At 38.7% G+C, this 20599-nt stretch overlaps 1 protein-coding gene across 2 annotated transcripts in view; it reads right to left on the reverse strand.

Annotated features, from left to right (window-relative positions):
• Positions 1–20599, reverse strand: part of LOC129779399 (angiotensin-converting enzyme) — a 338274-nt gene that overhangs the window by 11784 nt on the left and 305891 nt on the right. For both annotated transcript variants that reach the window (XM_055786844.1, XM_055786843.1), the window contains exon 10: positions 2552–2692. In XM_055786844.1, coding sequence (XP_055642819.1) covers positions 2552–2692 — 141 coding nt within the window. The remainder of the gene's footprint in view (positions 1–2551; positions 2693–20599) is intronic.

The raw sequence follows: 20599 nt of genomic DNA on the forward strand, positions 1-20599 counted from the left end.
TTGAGTGACTCAGATAAAACTTGGTCCCAGCTGTTGGATGTCAAAAGACGTGATGAGAAACTTTTGTATACATTGCTAAGGTCGTTTGTAAGACATTTTATGATAACATTCATCAGCGTGTGTCGAGTGAATCGAGGAGGAACATCAAGGATGAAATTGACAGAAAGACAGAAAAACAGAAAGACAGAAAGACAGAAAGGCAGAAAGACAGAAAGACAGAAAGACAGAAAGACAGAAAGACAGAAAGACAGAAAGACAGAAAGACAGAAAGACAGAAAGACAGAAAGACAGAAAGACAGAAAGACAGAAAGACAGAAAGACAGAAAGACAGAAAGACAGAAAGACAGAAAGACAGAAAGACAGAAAGACAGAAAGACAGAAAGACAGAAAGACAGAAAGACAGAAAGACAGAAAGACAGAAAGACAGAAAGACAGAAAGACAGAAAGACAGAAAGACAGAAAGACAGAATGACAGAAAGACAGAAAGACAGAAAAACAGAAAGACAGAAAGATAGAAAGACAGAAAGACAGAAAGACAGAAAGACAGAAAGACAGAAAGACAGAAAGACAGAAAGACAGAAAGACAGAAAGACAGAAAGACAGAAAGACAGAAAGACAGAAAGACAGAAAGACAGAAAGACAGAAAGACAGAAAGACAGAAAGACAGAAAGACAGAAAGACAGAAAGACAGAAAGACAGAAAGACAGAAAGACAGAAAGACAGAAAGACAGAAAGACAGAAAGACAGAATGACAGAAAGACAGAAAGACAGAAAGACAGAAAGACAGAAAAACAGAAAGACAGAAAGACAGAAAGACAGAAAGACAAAAAGACAGAAAGACAGAAAGATAGAAAGACAGAAAGACAGAATGACAGAAAGACAGAAAGACAGAAAGACAGAAAGACAGAAAGACAGAAAGACAGAAAGACAGAAAGACAGAAAGACAGAAAGACAGAAAGACAGAAAGACAGAAAGACAGAAAGACAGAAAGACAGAAAGACAGAAAGACAGAAAGACAGAAAGACAGAAAGACAGAAAGACAGAAAGACAGAAAGACAGAAAGACAGAAAGACAGAAAGACAGAAAGACAGAAAGACAGAAAGACAGAAAGACAGAAAGGCAGAAAGACAGAATGACAGAAAGACAGAATGACAGAAAGACAGAAAGACAGAAAAACAGAAAGACAGAAAGACAGAAAGACAGAAAGACAGAAAGACAAAAAGACAGAAAGACAGAAAGATAGAAAGACAGAAAGACAGAATGACAGAAAGACAGAAAGACAGAAAGACAGAAAGACAGAAAGACAGAAAGACAGAAAGACAGAAAGACAGAAAGACAGAAAGACAAACAGAAACCCATTTTATATATAGAAGAAACGATCAGCCGTATTCTCTCTTTTTTGAGAATTATAGGAGCGCTTGATTGCATATTGTGCATATCAGACAACCTCGTGAAAAAAAAACCAAAGCATTTTTGTGAAAGCTTCTACTAGATTGTTCCGTGAATGAAATAAAAGGAAATTTAAATAGGTTCATCAGATTCGATACATACTTCAACAAAAGTAAAAATTCGAAATTTTCCTATCATAATGAACAAAATATACCTATGATATTTTGATAATTAATAATTTTGATAATGATGATAATTTGTAGCTTTCAAATGATGTTCATCGCATCTTTATGCGTTGAGTTATTACGAAGTTGCAACGTTTCAAAAACTACGCATAAATTATTATTCAAATCATCCATTTTTTATCGAGCGTAGTTAGGAGTATGAAAAATCCAGTGAGTGTGTAAATATAAATGCAAGTAAAATATTAAAATGATTAGCAATGAAAAATATATATTTGACACTGAAGGGAAGATTTATACGGGGTTGAAGCACTAAAACTAAAAGTATTGGTTGATCATTAGTGGCTAGTTGAAGTGCTGGATATAAAGCGATCATTCGTCTCACAAGCAGGCTGTATGGTATCCACTGAATGTCTCAATTTATTACAGGAAACCGTGGCACGGAACTAACAAATTGTTTTATAGCTTTCATTTGAGATTTCATGAATTTTACGACATTTGTTCCGTTTGGTGAATTTAAATCCTAATGAGGTTGTTCGAGGATTAGGGTTACGAAGGAATGAATGGAACATGATTACAACAAATGCAGGATAACAATGACACTATTCTAAATAGTCTTCTTCGGGACGCTATTTCCCTCTAGCAAATAAACCATCGATTAGATGAAACCGCAGTTTCTTTTTGAAAAGCAAAAATTTACATATCAGTTCTAAATGTAAGGCGATCTGTAGGCGCTCGTGAGAACTGGTTCGCTAAGCTGGTATTCTTCTAATGAGCATATTTTGCGCGTTGAGCCAACGCGTCGGCTAAGCCCTCGCTCGCTTTCCATGGTCAACGGGATCATTACGGAAGCGTGAGTGCGTTGAATTCTCTGCGCCGCGCAATTCTGCGGTGGAAGGTGGTGGAAGATACGCGATTTCTCATTCCGATTATAGTGGAAGATCGTTTTTGGAACAATAAAATGATATGTTGACACTTACTTGAGAATATTCCCCGCCGCTGGCTGTCGATAGATGTCACACTTATGCAAGGGTTTGCTCGGGTCCAGCGGATCATACTGCCGTGAGGCAGTGCACATGGCACGATGTATTTGAAATTGAAGCACATTGGAGAAGAAGTACCTGAAAAAGAGAACAACAAACAAATCAGCGAGCGGAAAATACATCAAACATAATGTCTCAATTCAGCCCAGTTTTTCAAAATGTGGTGTGGGAAAAGAGTTCTATGGCAAACATGGCATCATGCACCACTACAAAATGGTTTTGCCAAATACCGCCAATTAAAACGCTATTTGCTTCTCTTGCAGAATGATAAATGTGGTGCTAGAAGCGTTTAAATTGCAGACCTTTTCTTCTCAGGCGTGAGTTTATCAAATCAAAATTCAGCTCAGAATGTTGCACCTGAAGTGTTCGATTTAGCACCCAGCAAAAACAATCGCTCTTTGCAACGGTTGATAATGACTGGTGTCAGTGGAATTTAGTGTGCGGCTTGAGTTTTCTGAATAGAAAAAGAAACTCTATTCGTTTTCGATCAACTAGCTAACCGATACGAGCGTTTCCTGCATTTTATGCGCTTGGATATGTCGAGCAGAATGCAACTATCGGCGGATTGGATCAGACGACCATTAGGTAACGATTTGTAGCAACCCTGATGCTATCAGTGACCGCCGGAGGAATGAAAAAGAGTTAGTCTTTCCTCCTTTCGTTTTCCTTCTTTCTATTTTCACTCCCAATGTATTCAATGGGATATAAATCCATTTCTGGACTTTGTATGCGTCCAGTGTGTTACGTATTCGATGTGGTTTCCGTCATGATAGATTGAACGACTACTTCAAAACCTGAGAGCAACGCTAATTCCGAACATTTGTTCCAGTGACCTTGTGAAATTGGACGTATTTGTTTGTTGTCAGATCAAACATTGCAAACACCCCTACAGCACACTTGGCAATAGACCATTAGTATGAGCTTATACGCTGAGCATAACAGAACAATCAGCACGAGATTGAAACACATTATGCCGCACAATTCCCATCGCAACGCGCTTTAATCTGCGTGATCTGCGGTACGTAACATAAAAAGGGTAAACACTTCTCATCAACGTTAATAAATATACAATAAAAAAAAAGCTGCACTCATTGATATGTTTGTCTGTAGCATGAGCCGCACGAATTCGTCTAATTATGCACCTCACGGCAGTCGCCATTGCGAATGCCTTATGCGTTCTGTATTATTGTCGGCAAATCTGAATCGACGGAGAAAGGGTGCGATGAATTATTATGCAAACACACGCGATTGTCAGCTTAAAATTCGCGTTTTGATCACGACGATCGAGGAAAATCGGCTGACATTCAAATCTGCACCAGATTTTGATCTGAAAACGTGGAAAGTTCAAGATCACGTCTCGAGCTTGATAGTTGCTCTGAAGATGTGCTTGATAGTTCTTAATGATGATTCATTAGTTCCATCTGATACTGTAACATTCCCATCCTTGAGGCTAAGCGAAGACACTGTCCATTGTCTGCGAAGGTGTAGCTGGGAGCTGCTTGATCGGATCCTTTCACAGCAGCAAGTAGAACATAGTCCTCACAGAGGTCAAAGTTTTATGGATCGGAGTTTGTTTTGTTTATGTTTTTCATAATGTAGTGTGTTCTCCATGTCAGCCATTTTGTAGCGGCGGTCAAATTGAATTTTCGATATTATGGAATACAAATAATTATAATCTTTTATATATATATATATATATATATATATATATATATATATATATATATATATATATATTGCTCAAGATTTTTCAACCACTTGCAAATAACATGTTTATCCGTTACATGGAATAAATGTTTGATATAGAAAATATTATAGAATAAAGATAGCCCTAAGTCGGACAATTCCTTTCTCGAGGCTTGCTCTTATCAAAACATTCGGCGATTCATTTTTATTTATGTGGATAGAAGTAGGAGTGGGTTTTATCACATTTAAATCCATTTCCACTTTCGAACAAAGTTCAATTTTGTTAGCGCAAACATCAAATGGACTAACAACGCTTGTCAATATGTAATTGTAGAACATATGGGAATTGAATTTTCGCAAACCTTCACATTTTCTTCAGAGTTTTACGAAAATTTTCAATTGTCATGTTTGGTTGGAATATGTTTTATTGAAATATGTGTACTATTTTATGGAGCCCCTCCACCCTCCCCCTACAACATTTCAGAGGAGGAGGGGTGTCATACCATCATAGAAACATTTCTCGTACCCAAAAACTCTCACATTCCAAATTTGGTTCCATTTGCTTGATTAGTTCTCGAGTTATGCAGAAGTTTGTGTTTCATTTGTGTGGCAGTATAGAAGGAATAGGTGTATTGAACCACCATGGAAATATTTATTGCTCCCTAAAACCTCACATGCCAAATTTGGTTCCGTTTGCATGATTGATTCTCGAGTAATGCAGCACCAACCGACATGAAAATTTGTATGTAGGTGTTTTTGGGGTCGGGGAAGGTTCTTATGATAGTTCGAGACCCCTCCCCTTCTCTAAGGAGGGGCTGCCATACAAATGAAACACAAATTTCTGCATTATTCGAGAATCAGTCAATCATACAAATGAAGCATAAATTTCTGCATAGCTCAAGAACTAATCAAGAAAATGGAATCAAACTTGGCATATAGAGGTTTTAGCGATAGATAAACGATTCTATGGTGGTTTGACACTCCTCCCCCATATTAAGAGATGAACCAGCCTACGGCTGAAAGTCTCTATAATAAAGAATAAAAAAAAACTGCATTACTCGAGAATCAATCATGCAAACGGAACCAAATTTGGCATGTGAGGGTTTAGGGAGCAATAAATATTTTCATGGTGGTTCAATACACCTATTCCTTCTATACTGCCACACAAATGAAACACAAACTTCTGCATAACTCGAGAACTAATCAAGCAAATGGAACCAAATTTGGAATGTGAGAGTTTTTGGGTACGAGAAATGTTTCTATGATGGTATGACACCCCTCCTCCTCTGAAATGTTGTAGGGGGAGGGTGGAGGGGCTCCATAAAATAGTACACATATTTCAATAAAACATATTCCAACCAAACATGACAATTGAAAATTTTCGTAAAACTCTGAAGAAAATGTGAAGGTTTGCGAAAATTCAATTCCCATATGTTCTACAATTACATATTGACAAGCGTTGTTAGTCCATTTGATGTTTGCGCTAACAAAATTGAACTTTGTTCGAAAGTGGAAATGGATTTAAATGTGATAAAACCCACTCCTACTTCTATCCACATAAATAAAAATGAATCGCCGAATGTTTTGATAAGAGCAAGCCTCGAGAAAGGAATTGTCCGACTTAGGGCTATCTTTATTCTATAATATTTTCTATATCAAACATTTATTCCATGTAACGGATAAACATGTTATTTGCAAGTGGTTGAAAAATCTTGAGCAAGAATTGTGTCTGAAAAAAATATGATATCATAATCACGAGTTTTGGTAGAAGTGCTAGGAATTTCATAGCAAAAGGTAATTTTAAAGGGTAGATTAGAAGATCAATCGATGAACAATTCTGCGATTGGACCCATGAACGTGCGCTTAGTAATAAAACGTGGGTGTGATAACGAATAATAAATTTTGGGCTGGACGAGGTTTGCCGGGTCTGCTAGTGACAACATAAATAAAGGTACGTACTAAACTTCAGAGCAAACAATCAGAAGGTAGGGGATCTTTCAGTTAATATCTATATGCGGGGGTTACATAAAAAGTAATTGGTCAATTTTTTGACTGCCGCCATCTTCGATTTACCTTTTACCTCGATCTTCTGCTCTTCTTATTTGAACGCTTCTACCAAAACTCATCATTAGAATATCAGATTACTTTCAGACACAATTCTCGTTCAAGATTTTTCAACCACTTGCAAATTACATGTTTCTCTGTTACATGGAATAAATGTTTGATACAGAAAATATGATAGAATAAAGACAGACCCCTCCCATCTTCTTCCCTTAGAGAGGGGGGAGGAGTATCTATTCACCATAGCAACGTTTCGTGCTCCCTTAAATCTTCACATTCCAAATTTGGCTCCATTTGCTTGATTAGTTTTCAAGTTATGCAGAGATTTGTTTTTCATTTGTATGACAGCTCATCCTAAGAGAGGGGGGAAAAGTGTCGAACCACCATAGAGCATTTATTGCATCCTAAAACCTCCACATGTCAAATTTGGTTCGTTTGCTTGATTAATTCTCGAGTAATGCAGAAATTTGTGTTTCATTTGCATGGCAGCCCCCCCTAAGATAGAGGGGGGAGTATCTAACCACCGTAAAAACATCTATTGCACCCTAAAACCTTCACATGCCTAATTTGGTTTCATTTGCTTGATTAATTCTCGAGTAATGCAGACATTTGTGTTTCATTTGTATGGCAGCCCCTCCTAAGACAGGGGGGAGAGTATCTAACCACCGTAAAAACATTTTTTTCACCTTAAAACCTTTACATGCCTAATTTGGTTTCGATTGCTTGATTAATTCTCGAGTAATGCAGAAATTTGTGTTTCATTTGCATGGCAGCCATCCTAAGATAGAGGGGGGAGTATCTAACCACCGTAAAAACATCAATTGCACCCTAAAACCTTCACATGCCTAATTTGGTTTCATTTGCTTGATTAATTCTCGAGTAATGCAGACATTTGTGTTTCATTTGTATGGCAGCTCCTCCTAAGACAGGGGGGAGAGTATCTAACCACCGTAAAATACATTTTTTTCACCCTAAAACCTTCACATGCCTAATTTGGTTTCATTTGCTTGATTAATTTTCGAGTAATGCAGACATTTGTGTTTCATTTGTATGGCAGCCTCTCCTAAGACAGGGGGGAGAGTATCTAACCACCGTAAAAACATTTTTTTCACCTTAAAACCTTTACATGCCTAATTTGGTTTCGATTGCTTGATTAATTCTCGAGTAATGCAGAAATTTGTGTTTCATTTGCATGGCAGCCATCCTAAGATAGAGAGGGGAGTATCTAACCACCGTAAAAACATCAATTGCACCCTAAAACCTTCACATGCCTAATTTGGTTTCATTTGCTTGATTAATTCTCGAGTAATGCAGACATTTGTGTTTCATTTGTATGGCAGCCTCTCCTAAGACAGGGGGGAGAGTATCTAACCACCGTAAAAACATTTTTTTCACCTTAAAACCTTTACATGCCTAATTTGGTTTCGATTGCTTGATTAATTCTCGAGTAATGCAGAAATTTGTGTTTCATTTGCATGGCAGCCATCCTAAGATAGAGGGGGGAGTATCTAACCACCGTAAAAACATCAATTGCACCCTAAAACCTTCACATGCCTAATTTGGTTTCATTTGCTTGATTATTTCTCGAGTAATGCAGACATTTGTGTTTCATTTGTATGGCAGCCCCTCCTAAGACAGGGGGGAGAGTATCTAACCACCGTAAAAACATTTTTTTCACCTTAAAACCTTTACATGCCTAATTTGGTTTCGATTGCTTGATTAATTCTCGAGTAATGCAGAAATTTGTGTTTCATTTGCATGGCAGCCATCCTAAGATAGAGAGGGGAGTATCTAACCACCGTAAAAACATCAATTGCACCCTAAAACCTTCACATGCCTAATTTGGTTTCATTTGCTTGATTAATTCTCGAGTAATGCAGACATTTGTGTTTCATTTGTATGGCAGCCCCTCCTAAGACAGGGGGGAGAGTATCTAACCACCGTAAAATACATTTTTTTCACCCTAAAACCTTTACATGCCTAATTTGGTTTCGTTTGCTTGATTAATTCTCGAGTAATGCAGAAATTTGTGTTTCATTTGCATGGCAGCCATCCTAAGATAGAGGGGGGAGTATCTAACCACCGTAAAAACATCAATTGCACCCTAAAACCTTCACATGCCTAATTTGGTTTCATTTGCTTGATTAATTCTCGAGTAATGCAGACACTTGTGTTTCATTTGCATGGCAGCCCCTCCTAAGACAGGGGGGAGAGTATCTAACCACCGTAAAAACATTTTTTTCACCCTAAAACCTTTACATGCCTAATTTGGTTTCGTTTGCTTGATTAATTCTCGAGTAATGCAGAAATTTGTGTTTCATTTGCATGGCAGCCATCCTAAGATAGAGGGGGAAGTATCTAACCACCGTAAAAACATCAATTGCACCCTAAAACCTTCACATGCCTAATTTGGTTTCATTTGCTTGATTAATTCTCGAGTAATGCAGACACTTGTGTTTCATTTGCATGGCAGCCCCTCCTAAGACAGGGGGGAGAGTATCTAACCACCGTAAAAACATTTTTTTCACCCTAAAACCTTTACATGCCTAATTTGGTTTCGTTTGCTTGATTAATTCTCGAGTAATGCAGAAATTTGTGTTTCATTTGTATGGCAGCCCTTAAGAGAGGGAGGAGGAGTATCTAACCACTGTAAAAAAAATTATTGCACCCTAAAACTTTCACATACCTAATTATGCTTCGTTTGCTTGATTAATTCTCGAGTAATGCAGAAATTTGTGTTTAATTGTTATGGCAGCTCCCCCTTAGAGAGGGGGTGGAGTGTTTAACCACCATAGAAGCATTTTATTTGCACCATAAAACCTACACCTCCAAATTTCATTTCATTTGCTTGATCAATTCTAGAGTAATGCAGAAATTTGTGTTTCATTTGAATGACAGCTCATCCTAAGAGAAGGGAGTGGTCTCAAACTCTCATGAAAACCTTCTCCGGCCCCAAAAATCCCTACATACCAATTTTCATGTCGATCGGTTCAGTAGTTTCCGAGTCCATAAGAATCAGACATATATATATATATATATAGATGTGCTTTGTCGAATTGACAGGCACAATTTAATCCAAGGTACGCATGCTATGGCCACGCTTTGATTATTGCGTATTGCTGCATGTTGCAGAATGAACTATTGAGAATAATCCTTAGACATAAGAGGTACACGCTAAATGTTTCGATGTCATGTCTCATTTGTTGTCCGTAAGACAAAGGACCTTAGCCTAAATTTCATTCATGACAAAAATTTAAATTTAAATTTGGTTATCTGCCTGAAAAGTGTCTGAGTCTACAGTTCACATTCATTCTCTTACTGAAAAAAGGTTACGATTTGTGACGACAAAAAATTGTTTATATATTATTTTGGAACAAATTGTAACTTCGACGAATTCAAATATAACCATACCAACGTAAGCACCAGTTTTTGAACGCTAATACCTCCTTAATTAATGATTGGATTTTGGTTCCAAATACACACATTGATAGGAAATATCCTCAGCAATTGTTTATATGCTACACATTACGGGTTCTCAGCTCATATAAAGTTCAAATTGATGAAAAAAGAATTCCCTACTTTCCCATACATTTTGTCTGCGGATGTATGCGGTGCGATATCGCACCGAGACAGGAGTTTCTATGCGATGTGGAGCAGGAGAGCCTATCGAATTGTGTTAAATGCGTTGGAAGCGTCGCGCCGAGTGAAGGAGAGGCTAATAGCGCTCGATTTGATAGAATGCTGGAGTTTTTAAACGGTTTTATTTAGCTGTGACATGTTTGTATGTAACATGTTTGTCTATAGCGCTGTACCACATTAATTGAAAATTGACTCCCTTCCTGATGACCGATTGATCTGAAATTTGGAACACACCTTTATCTCTGCAGTCATTATAAAACTGCGTATTTCATGATCTTGAAAATCCAAGATGGCAGCCGCTATAAAATGGCTGATTACATATTTTCTCGAAGCCCCATCAATATGGGTGGACTAGTCCAAATGAAATACTTGACTAAAGGGTGTGTCACATCAAATTGCATCACGGAAAAAACGCTGACCGATCCTTTTGAAAGTTTTAGACAGTAAAATAAAAACTATTAAACAACTTTTGGCATTTTCTTTTTATTCATACTTCGAGCCCAAGCCCGTATGCTCGCACCTTCCTCTTTACCCCGTCCATAAGGTTCTGTACAACGTCAGGTTGTAGTTTTTTTTGAACAGAAATCCATTTTCTCTTGAAGTCCGCCTCCGATTTGACAACTTTTGGGTTCTTCCGGAGGGCCTGCTTCATAATCGCCCAATATTTCTCTATTGGGCGAAGCTCCGGCGCGTTGGGCGGGTTCATTTCCTTTGGCACGAAGGTGACCCCGTTGGCTTCGCACCACTCCAACACGTCCTTTGAATAGTGGCACGAAGCGAGATCCGGCCAGAAGATGGTCGGGTCCTCGTGCTGCTTCAATAGTGGTAGTAAGCGCTTCTGTAGGCACTCCTTGAGGTAAACCTGCCCGTTTACCGTGCCGGTCATCACGAAGGGGGCGCTCCGCTTTCCGCAAGAGCAGATCGCTTGCCACACCATGTACTTTTTGGCAAACTTGGATAGTTTCTGCTTGCGAATCTCCTCCGGAACGCTGAATTTGTCCTCTGCGGAGAAGAACAACAGGCCCGGCAGCTGACGAAAGTCCGCTTTGACGTAGGTTTCGTCGTCCATTACCAGGCAATGCGGCTTCGTCAGCATTTCGGTGTACAGCTTCCGGGCTCGCGTCTTCCTCACCATGTTTTGCCTTTCGTCGCGGTTAGGAGCCTCCTGAACCTTGTATGTACGCAGGCCCTCCCGCTGCTTGGTCCGCTGGACGAATGAACTTGACAAATTCAGCTTATTGGCGACATCCCGGACCGAACTTCTCGGATCACGTCTAAACTGCCTTACTACGCACTTGTGATCTTTTTCACTGACGGAGCATCCATTTTTGCCGTTCTTCACCTTCCGGTCGATGGTTAGGTTCTCGAAGTATCGTTTTAGTACTCTGCTGACCGTGGATTGGACGATTCCCAGCATCTTACCGATGTCCCGATGTGACAACTCCGGATTCTCGAAATGAGTGCACAGGATTAATTCACGACGCTCTTTTTCGTTCGACGACATTTTTCCAAATTTATGAAAAATTGACAGTGAAGCATGGCCAACGTGATCTATACACTCTTATCTGATTATAAGCGAAAGCTGAAGATATAATTCCTAAAAATTAAATTTCTACAGCGTTTTTTCCGTGATGCAATTTGATGTGACACACCCTTTAGTAGAACACAGTTATTCATGAGGAATGCAAAACCAAATTATATCACGATACCAGACGGTAGACTCCTATTACGATATGCTTGCCATCAAGTGTGTGTTCGTTGCCGGCTGAACAATAACCCCTACAACATTTGCACCGCGTTTGAGTGTTTAGATGCAAATACGAAACAATCAAAATTTGTCGGGTGTTGAGGTTTTATTCTATCCGTTCAACTTTTTCTTTAATTTTGTGCCTGAAAAGTTGGTAATTCTGGGATCTGTGCTCCATGATATTCGAATAATGGACACCCCTTGGTGTAGTCCTACGTTTCTCCGGTTATGTCCCCGACATTACCCACCCGTTTTTTTAATATTATTGACAAATTGACTTATCCTAGTGCAACACCAAATATCAGATAGCTGTAATGTATTAAATAAAAATATAAGCAGTTTCAAAATAGGGGAAGGTGGCCCCGAGCCGACCCCCTAAATTGCCACGGCCATGTATCACAACTTTTTTTTATTTTTGGCGTTTTCATTGAAATACATAGGGTAAGGTTGCCTAAATCCGACCGGTGGCGCCGAACCAACCACCCCTTGGATCTCGGGAATGGCGGGACTATGCTGACAAATCGGTTGAATGGTGACCATTTTCCTGCTCTCTTCATTCGTTTCCGTTTCCGTTTTGTGCATGTGTTCGTTTATTACCGTCATTGCAAACTAAAAATCTCTCTATCACTCTATCGACTAGCACGCTCCATTTTCCCAAAAAAAAAGACATAAGTTTTTGTTACTAACTTTTTTTATTCCTCAAATGTGTAGCGAAAAAATAAAGTTTCAAAACTTTGAGAAAAAATCCAGTGTGTCGATCCATTTATTGTAATTTATTTGCTATCAAATCACTTCACGAACAATGCAAAAAAATTACAATAAATGGATTGAAGCACTAGATTTTTTTCTCAAGGTTTTGAAACTTTCTTTTTTCGCTTGATCAGTGGTCTCAATGTTTTGTCCGACACTGTAATTCTTTTGAAATTAAAACTACATTAGCTGGTCCATCGGCTTAACAAAAACGTGGGTATTTGTGTTTTGTGACATACTAATGTATTGGATGTTCATTATACGGTTTACTGGTTCGTTTGGTATTTTGGACAATAATCGTTTCGTATACCATATATTGCTATCAAAACATGGAATTCTCATTTGTCTGAAGTGTATTTTGTCTAAAAGTATGCTAGCAAAAAGGACAGAAGGAAGAAAATCTACATATTATTTTTAACTTACATTGTATATATATACAAGCAGACAACAGAAAAGATTGCTGCATCAAATATCTTTCAACTACCTATAGTCACGCATTTCATCTTCAGGAATAATGCGAGAGTTCATCGGTATAATTTATTCGCCTAATAATGTAACCCAAGTGCCTCGGAGATCGCCTCACAGAGGCAAGACGATAGCGGAGAGCCTCGTGTTAAAATTCTAGAAATGAAACAATTTGGAAACCGTCTTCTGAGGCATGAACCATTGTGACCTTGACTTTGATCTATTAACACTTTCGTCTCCCAGAGCGATTTGGTCGAGTTTCTTGCGGGGCTCAAAATCAACTGTCGGTGCGCTATAGAAATAAGAGGGCAACGATAATAATGAATCCTGTGTTCTACTGGTCAAGCCCTTACATTCGATACCCATATTGATGGGGTTTTGATAAAATATGTAATCCGCCATTTTTTAGCAGTCGCCATCTTGTATTTTAATGTTTTTGATTTTTTTATTATTTTACATATCCCATATTTAAATTTAGGTGCCTATTCTATCGAATTCCATTTGAAAATCCCTTTCAAATTCAACGAGCAAAGTGTCACTAACATCTGGGTGAGGGGGCCTCCCAGGAAATACACCCGTCACCCAGATCTGGCAAATAAGTTAATGATAAATATCTGGAAGCATGGCAACCGATTGGTTGGTTAATCGCTATATTTACCCAGAAAATTCTAGGCTCTAGAGTCTCTAGTCTCTAGAGTCTAGACAAATATCCATTGATTGTTTCTATGTTTACTTTTCTGTTTAATCGATTGAATTCCTAACCAGCAGTAGCTCTACAGCAAGTTAAATAAATTAATTTTAAATCGTTATACTAACAAATGTTTTATTCCTTGTGAGTACAGTGGCATCAACACCTGATAAAGTGTTCGAAGAAGCCCCAACACAATGGTATTTGAAAGTATGCCACCTGAGAATTGCACTTTAAAACGATGAACCAGTGCTCATTAATTGCATAACAGCGGCAGTACAAACGCTGGTATCAAGCTACTATTTCATATCTTTCTATCGACAATATTAATGAGAGCATACAGAAAAAAAGTTAAAAAAAATCAGCGAAGTAGCGCAAACTATTTGAGTCATTCAGTCGTCTGTCACGATCACGATTTTGTGCTTATCGATGTTTACCTCACAAAACCATGCATTGACTTGAACTTTACAATTGGTTAATTGTATCAGGAACGACTGTAAATGTGCTACTCAGGAGGCTTCAAACATGATTTATTGGAACAGGAAATAATACTGTCATGCTCTCCGCCGAAAAAAGGCAGCAACACGTGCGCTCATGCTTATTTCCGATACTCACGAATTAACAACTTCATTTCGCAATTAATAGATCGTTTAGTATCTCGGCTCATTGTATCTTGAAATTCCGCGGGAAAAAATCTGGGTCAGGAGAATGCAAATGTGAATTAATTCATCACGAGTCATCTGACAGCATGCCAACTTATTACTTTCGATGGTTATACAAAAATCATAGATTTTCTTCGAACACTCGCTTGACGAAATGAGCAGCAGTGCTATTCCTAGCTCTATCAAGGCAACCGTGTACTGTGAGCCCAAGAACGGTATTACAGCATTGAAATCGAAAGTCAACCGCCCGAGACGTAGCGTGACATCTAGTCACCCGAGTGACCGCTAGTAATGCGGATGCACTTGCATTCCGTTCGGAGATTGACGACCACATCGCGGCGAGGTAAGCAAATGTGCAATAGTTTGTAGAACGCTTCTATCGTAACTATTGACGACAACGGCGTGCATGCCGTCATGCGTAAATCGGTGCTCCTTACACAGGTCCGTAATGCTGGTCAAACTTCATTAAGCGGGTAATTGATCTATGCTTGCATAATTGTTGGTTGGCACAGTATCAATGTGACAATATCAAACAATCCGGAGCTCTAACTTGTACGTTCGGATTCTGGTTGACAAATGTTTTGCCTTCAAAAAACGGAGCTGATTTGATATTATACCTCTCACTTTGAACGTGACATAATTCTTCGATTAAAATTTCAAGATGCTAATAGCAATGACAATGGCATCACTATCGACGAGAAAAAGCAATCAGGTCATGCTTTCCTCCAGCCAGAGGATAAAGAAACCATGTCAAGATTCATCACAAATGGCAAATCTGACTACCGCTGCAGCGGTTGACAAACGAACCATAAATAAAGAATGCAACACCAGCACTGATCACGAAATGCAATTATGACCATCATGCAGGGCAGTAAATCTGCATCTTCTTGCACTTTGGCAACACTTTTCGACATCGTTACCATGCAATCAATCCCAACGCGGTCTGCGGATCGGAGAATCCATGCTACCTTATAAATCACGCGCGCGAAATTGTTCTAACCAACATTATGAATGATTAATAGCGGAACCGAACACGTCTTTGCTGTCTTTGCTTTGCCAACTCAATTACAATAGTTGTTTGCTCGACTTTAACCCTCTGACCGGCGGCGAGACCACCTCACGATCGGCCAAGATCTTCATCGAAGCGATAGCGTGATTTAATATACCCCGCACAGGTATGAAGCAATCTGGCCGCCGAGAAAAGGCCCCGTTGAACGTTGAAAATGTAACGAAGATAAACGAAAGACCTTGAAAGTAATTCCACCAACCAGTTGGAAACGGGAGGATGGACCTCGTTGATCCGTTTTCCATTTATCAACTCACATTATAACGCCCCGGTTTGCCACTGTGTCACATTTGGACCAGTTTGTGGACAAGTGTTATTTAATGGTAGCACCGAGTGGTGATTGTATCTGCAGAAGTGATGAAGTGTTATTTGCCTTTTTTGGAGGCTTGTCACATCGAAGTGCTGACACATGATGTCTCTGTTTATCAACGATGAGTTAATTAGTGAACGATGCGGGTTTAATGTGAAGCTGAGCTTACATTCGTCACTGGTGATAATTTAAGTTCACTCCACATTAATCACCTGCATAATCTATCTGGCAGACATGCAGATTTATAATCGAAATAATCGTATATTGAAAATGATTCACTCAAAATATGGACATTTTCCTGAACAGCCTGAACATTGGGGACAAATATAAGAGTTGATAAAGTGGATTTTATAAGCAGCAACAAATCGGATCAAAAGCCCTCAGGCAGTGAAGATGAATTTTTGTGAATGTAACTTATGTAATGCGTAGCCTTTCAGCCTACCGCATTTAGCATATTGTTGATTGGTCTCGAATAATTTTGTATTGTTACTTAATAAGTCTGATCGCTGCTATGCTTTGCGAGTGTGTAAAACATAAAATCATTATTGCATCATTGTTGCATTTTCACAGCTATTTCTACCTGTTCTCTCACTTAATAACACATATCCAAATTTCGCAAGTTTCCCTCTGTAGTGCGTTATTTACATCCAGTTAGTTGATATGGTACTGTTGATATTTGCACATTTTTTTATGTTAACGTTGACGCAGCTGCTGCATCTCTATGTCATGGGGGACGAGACATACGCGAAAGCGGATTTAAAGCAGATTCCGGAGAACCCAAAAGTTCATTTATAGAGACAAGTTTGATGTACCGGAGATCTTAGAAAATAGAAAATGTCGAAGTTTACCAAGAAATGCAAGATTTGGCAAGTAATTTGCTCATGTGGAAGATTCGCGACAACTAATATGTATTTTATGAGAATATCTCAAGATCCGATCTTTTTCACTCCTGGAATGCGAAATTTGTACGAAAATGTTGATATCGAATGGTTTTTCATATTTTTTAAATTTTACTTATCAACACAAACACCAGTTCATTTCTGAGGTCTCTTTGTAATGAAGTAAGTTCTAAAAATGGCTTCCATCTGAATCAAATGTTGAAAACGTTCGTATAAGGGCATCGAAGTATCCTTTGTTGAACAAAATGGTGAAACATTTAGATGTAACATTGACTAAATCTTTGAAAATTGTTGTGAACATTTGCTATTGAAGTACAGAGAAAGGCGATTACATTACATACCATTCAGTCAGAGTGTTACATTAAAGTAACAATAGGATCGATTTTTGATTGTTATGTTACATTATTGATCGCTATTATGTAAATAACATCCAAACTTCATCTGTACCTCTTTACGCAATACGACCGTTCCTCAACATATACATCGGTCGACACGGTCTATTCCGTTTCAGCTACCTCAAGATATTGCATTGAAGCAGTAGAAGTGCTCATTCGAGAAGACACGTTCTACTCTATACTGCATAAATCTTCGGAATCTTCATAAACTTTCTAAAGTGGTCGCAATAGTTAACAAGTTGACTGCCACGTCAGTAATCGGTGACTGACAGTATAACATATGATAATAGAGGTTAATAATATAAGCATATAAGCTCATAGGCACTCCCTTTCGAACAAAAACACCTTCCACTACGATAAGAAACGAAGGTCCTAGTACGTTTAAAAATGTCCATCCAATCGCTATAAAACCGTGGCACTCAACGTGTTCGCATTGTCAACGTAAGACTACGAACTTTTTGCATTCAATTCACCTTTAAGTAAATTAATAAGTAATATAGGAAGGAACGAAATATTATATTAAACTCCTTAGTAGAATTTTTTGGTGGCCCTGATACGTGATTTGCTTAAAACTTTATCATATCGTACTAAAACAGATTCTTATTTTTCTATTAAGTCTCAGTTTTAGCATATGGTGTTGGCAGATCGTTATTGAGAGAGAAACGAAAAGTCACTGACACCTTCAGTCACTGAGGTTAATAATTTATACCTCGTATCTGATATAATGTTACATGCTTTAAACTTTTGATTATTCTTAGAGACAACGTGACATATGTGGAACCGAACTCATATAAGCTGAACCAAGCAACGCGTACTTTTCAGAATGAAAAAAACATCTATTGGGTTATTCCGTAACACAGCTTCACGGAACTTGGTTGGCACCACCAATCAGGCGGAACTACCAACAAGACTAAAAAGGTCGTCTGTTTTTCGACCATGCCTAGAACTGACTGTATACTGTTCAGTTCTCTGATGAGTCGGTGGGAAACTCATCCACCTTGATTTTTTCCTGTCCAACATCAATTATGCGTGCCAGAGACACACAATGAACTCATCTCCGATCACCAGCCTATGGCGTCTGAAGAATCTCCGTCACTTGACAATGTAGAGGACATCGATCGAGCGTTGGAGATACTCCACCATATCCTTGGCATGCGTTCGAAGTGTTGCTGTGATTGATTTCTGTAATGGATTTCTCTACCCAGCTGTCTCAAGAACAAAAAATAACGCATCTCTGAATTTTGGATATGTTATCTAAAAAAATCTTAGCTTTCAAGAAAAAAATCGAGGGGTTGTATCCGAGACACGACCGCTTAGAACGTAGAACTACGCAATCTATTTTTTTTATTTATGTTTGGTTTATCATTTCGGATATTAGTGCGAATACGTTTTTTTTTTTTTTTTTATCTGTATTATAGTGACTTTTAACTCATTTGGCTGGTTCGTCACTTTTACTCACATTTTTGGAAGAATGTCGGGAGTGAGAATTGAACTCGTGACCTTTAGCGTGAGAGGCATGGATGTTACCACTACGCCAGATCGCCTCCACCGGTGCGAATACGTCGAAATTCCATAAATAACTCTTTAGTAAAAAGTTCCGGGAACCCTGAAGAGTTTTAAGGGCTTGCGTGGTTTTGTAAAATCATTCCGAGAAGTAACGATTCATTCTTGTCTTTGCGAGAACAATACACTAAATGGTCATATTTCGCAATTTATTTCTTTATATCAATGCACGCATTGTACTGAGTATTTAACGAGAGGCATCTTCCGTGCATCGCCATTCAACAAGCATCAAACACGCGTCTAACAGATGCACACATCTGCAGCGATAAAAATGAAACATCGAGGGAAGGGAAAACATAAAACACAAAACGAGCAGAATAGGCGACCTTTGTTGTTTCGGGCTCAGAAAGATTCTGAGAATACTCACATACTCACAGTTTACTCACTATGTAAGGGTGGAGTTTACTTCCCTAATATTCTCTTTTCGCTATCCCTCTTCGTTGTTTCTATTCTAGCGGCTGCATGAGTTGCCCGTTATTGACAGCTCTGTTCGGGAAAGCACACAAATGGACAGAACAAATGTATGGGGAAATGGGAATGCTTCCAATTTTCATCAATCTAACCAAATACAGACTATGGGATTGTAATGTATAGCCTATAAAGCAAATCTTAGAAAATTTCCGATTCGATTGGTATGCAAATCGGTTAAATCCGTTCACAGCAAAAATAGTTATGACCGTTAACTTTATTTCATAAAAACGTGAAAAAATGCACTTTCTGAAAAAATGGGAAAAAATGATACAGGGTGGGCCATTTAAAGTGGAAGCAACCCCATAACTTTTGACAGAGATGTCAGATTAACAAATGTCATACCTCGTTGGAAGCGTCATTTCAGTACAATTTTAACCATGGAACAATACACACCTAAACAACGCGCTGAAATTGTTCAGCTGTACATTCAAAATAACTTCTCAATTGTTCTCAAAAGTTAAAACATCGCCTGGAGACAACACTATACGTCGATTATATGCCAAATTTATATCGTCTGGTAGTGTTGGTAATGCCAGTCATCTGTCCAGACAACGACCAAGACGTTTCGACGAGAATATTGATGCCGTTCGAGCCAGTGCTGCAGAGACTCCATCGACATCAGGTCGCCATCGTTCGCAAGAGCTAGGCATCTTTCTATTGCCATTTGTTCGTGAAAATGAATTGGACAATTACTGGTTCCAACAGGCGGCGCTACATGCCATACAGCGGCTGCCACGACCAAATTATTGCGCGAAATGTTCCCCGGAAGATTAATTACGAAAAACGGCGATTATGACTGGCCACCGAGATCACCTGAATTGACGCCTCCTGACTTTTTTTTATGGGGATATTTAAAATCCAAGGTATAAACTGGTAAACCAAGGACCCTGGCTGCGCTGAAAGACAATATTCGACAAGAAATTGCTGCCATATCGGCCGAAACATTGGGCAAAGTGATGGAAAATGCCGAACATTTTGCGGTCAAGGCCAGAGGCGGTCATTTACGAGATATCATAATCAAAAATTAGTTAGAACAAATCTCCTTGAACCAAAATAAATGAATTTCAAAAAAAAAATTTAAAATTCCACTTCTTTACTTTGCTATTGCAAAAACAAATCCTTCCACTTTAAATGGCCCACCCTGTATTATGGGCAAACTTAAAATGGAAATGATCACCTTAATGATAAAAAATAAGGATCTAATGTTTTGCGGTAAAGAGTAAAACTACCACTTTTCACGAAAATCTGAGAACCACTATATCGGTTTGACTAGAATGGCTGTATAACATTTCCATCGCACTTCTAGGTGGATTGACACTATTTTCGTGATTCAAATAATCATTCAGGACACTTACATGTTGTTAAGGTGAAGGTGGAAGCCAGCCATTGTAGTAGTATAGGTAAACCCTCGTGTAAAAATGGGGTAATAAAGTTTGTGAGAGAAGAGCAAAGCACACGTAAATAGATCAATTCACTTATCAGACTGTGTGGCGCTTCATTGAAACGAGTCTTTGAATACATTTGAAAAAAAAACAAATAACAATTCAATACTAAAGTAAAATGTATGAACGATATGTTCCGAT

The sequence above is a fragment of the Toxorhynchites rutilus genome, chromosome 3, assembly GCF_029784135.1.
Source record: "Toxorhynchites rutilus septentrionalis strain SRP chromosome 3, ASM2978413v1, whole genome shotgun sequence".
NCBI lineage: Eukaryota > Metazoa > Arthropoda > Insecta > Diptera > Culicidae > Toxorhynchites > Toxorhynchites rutilus.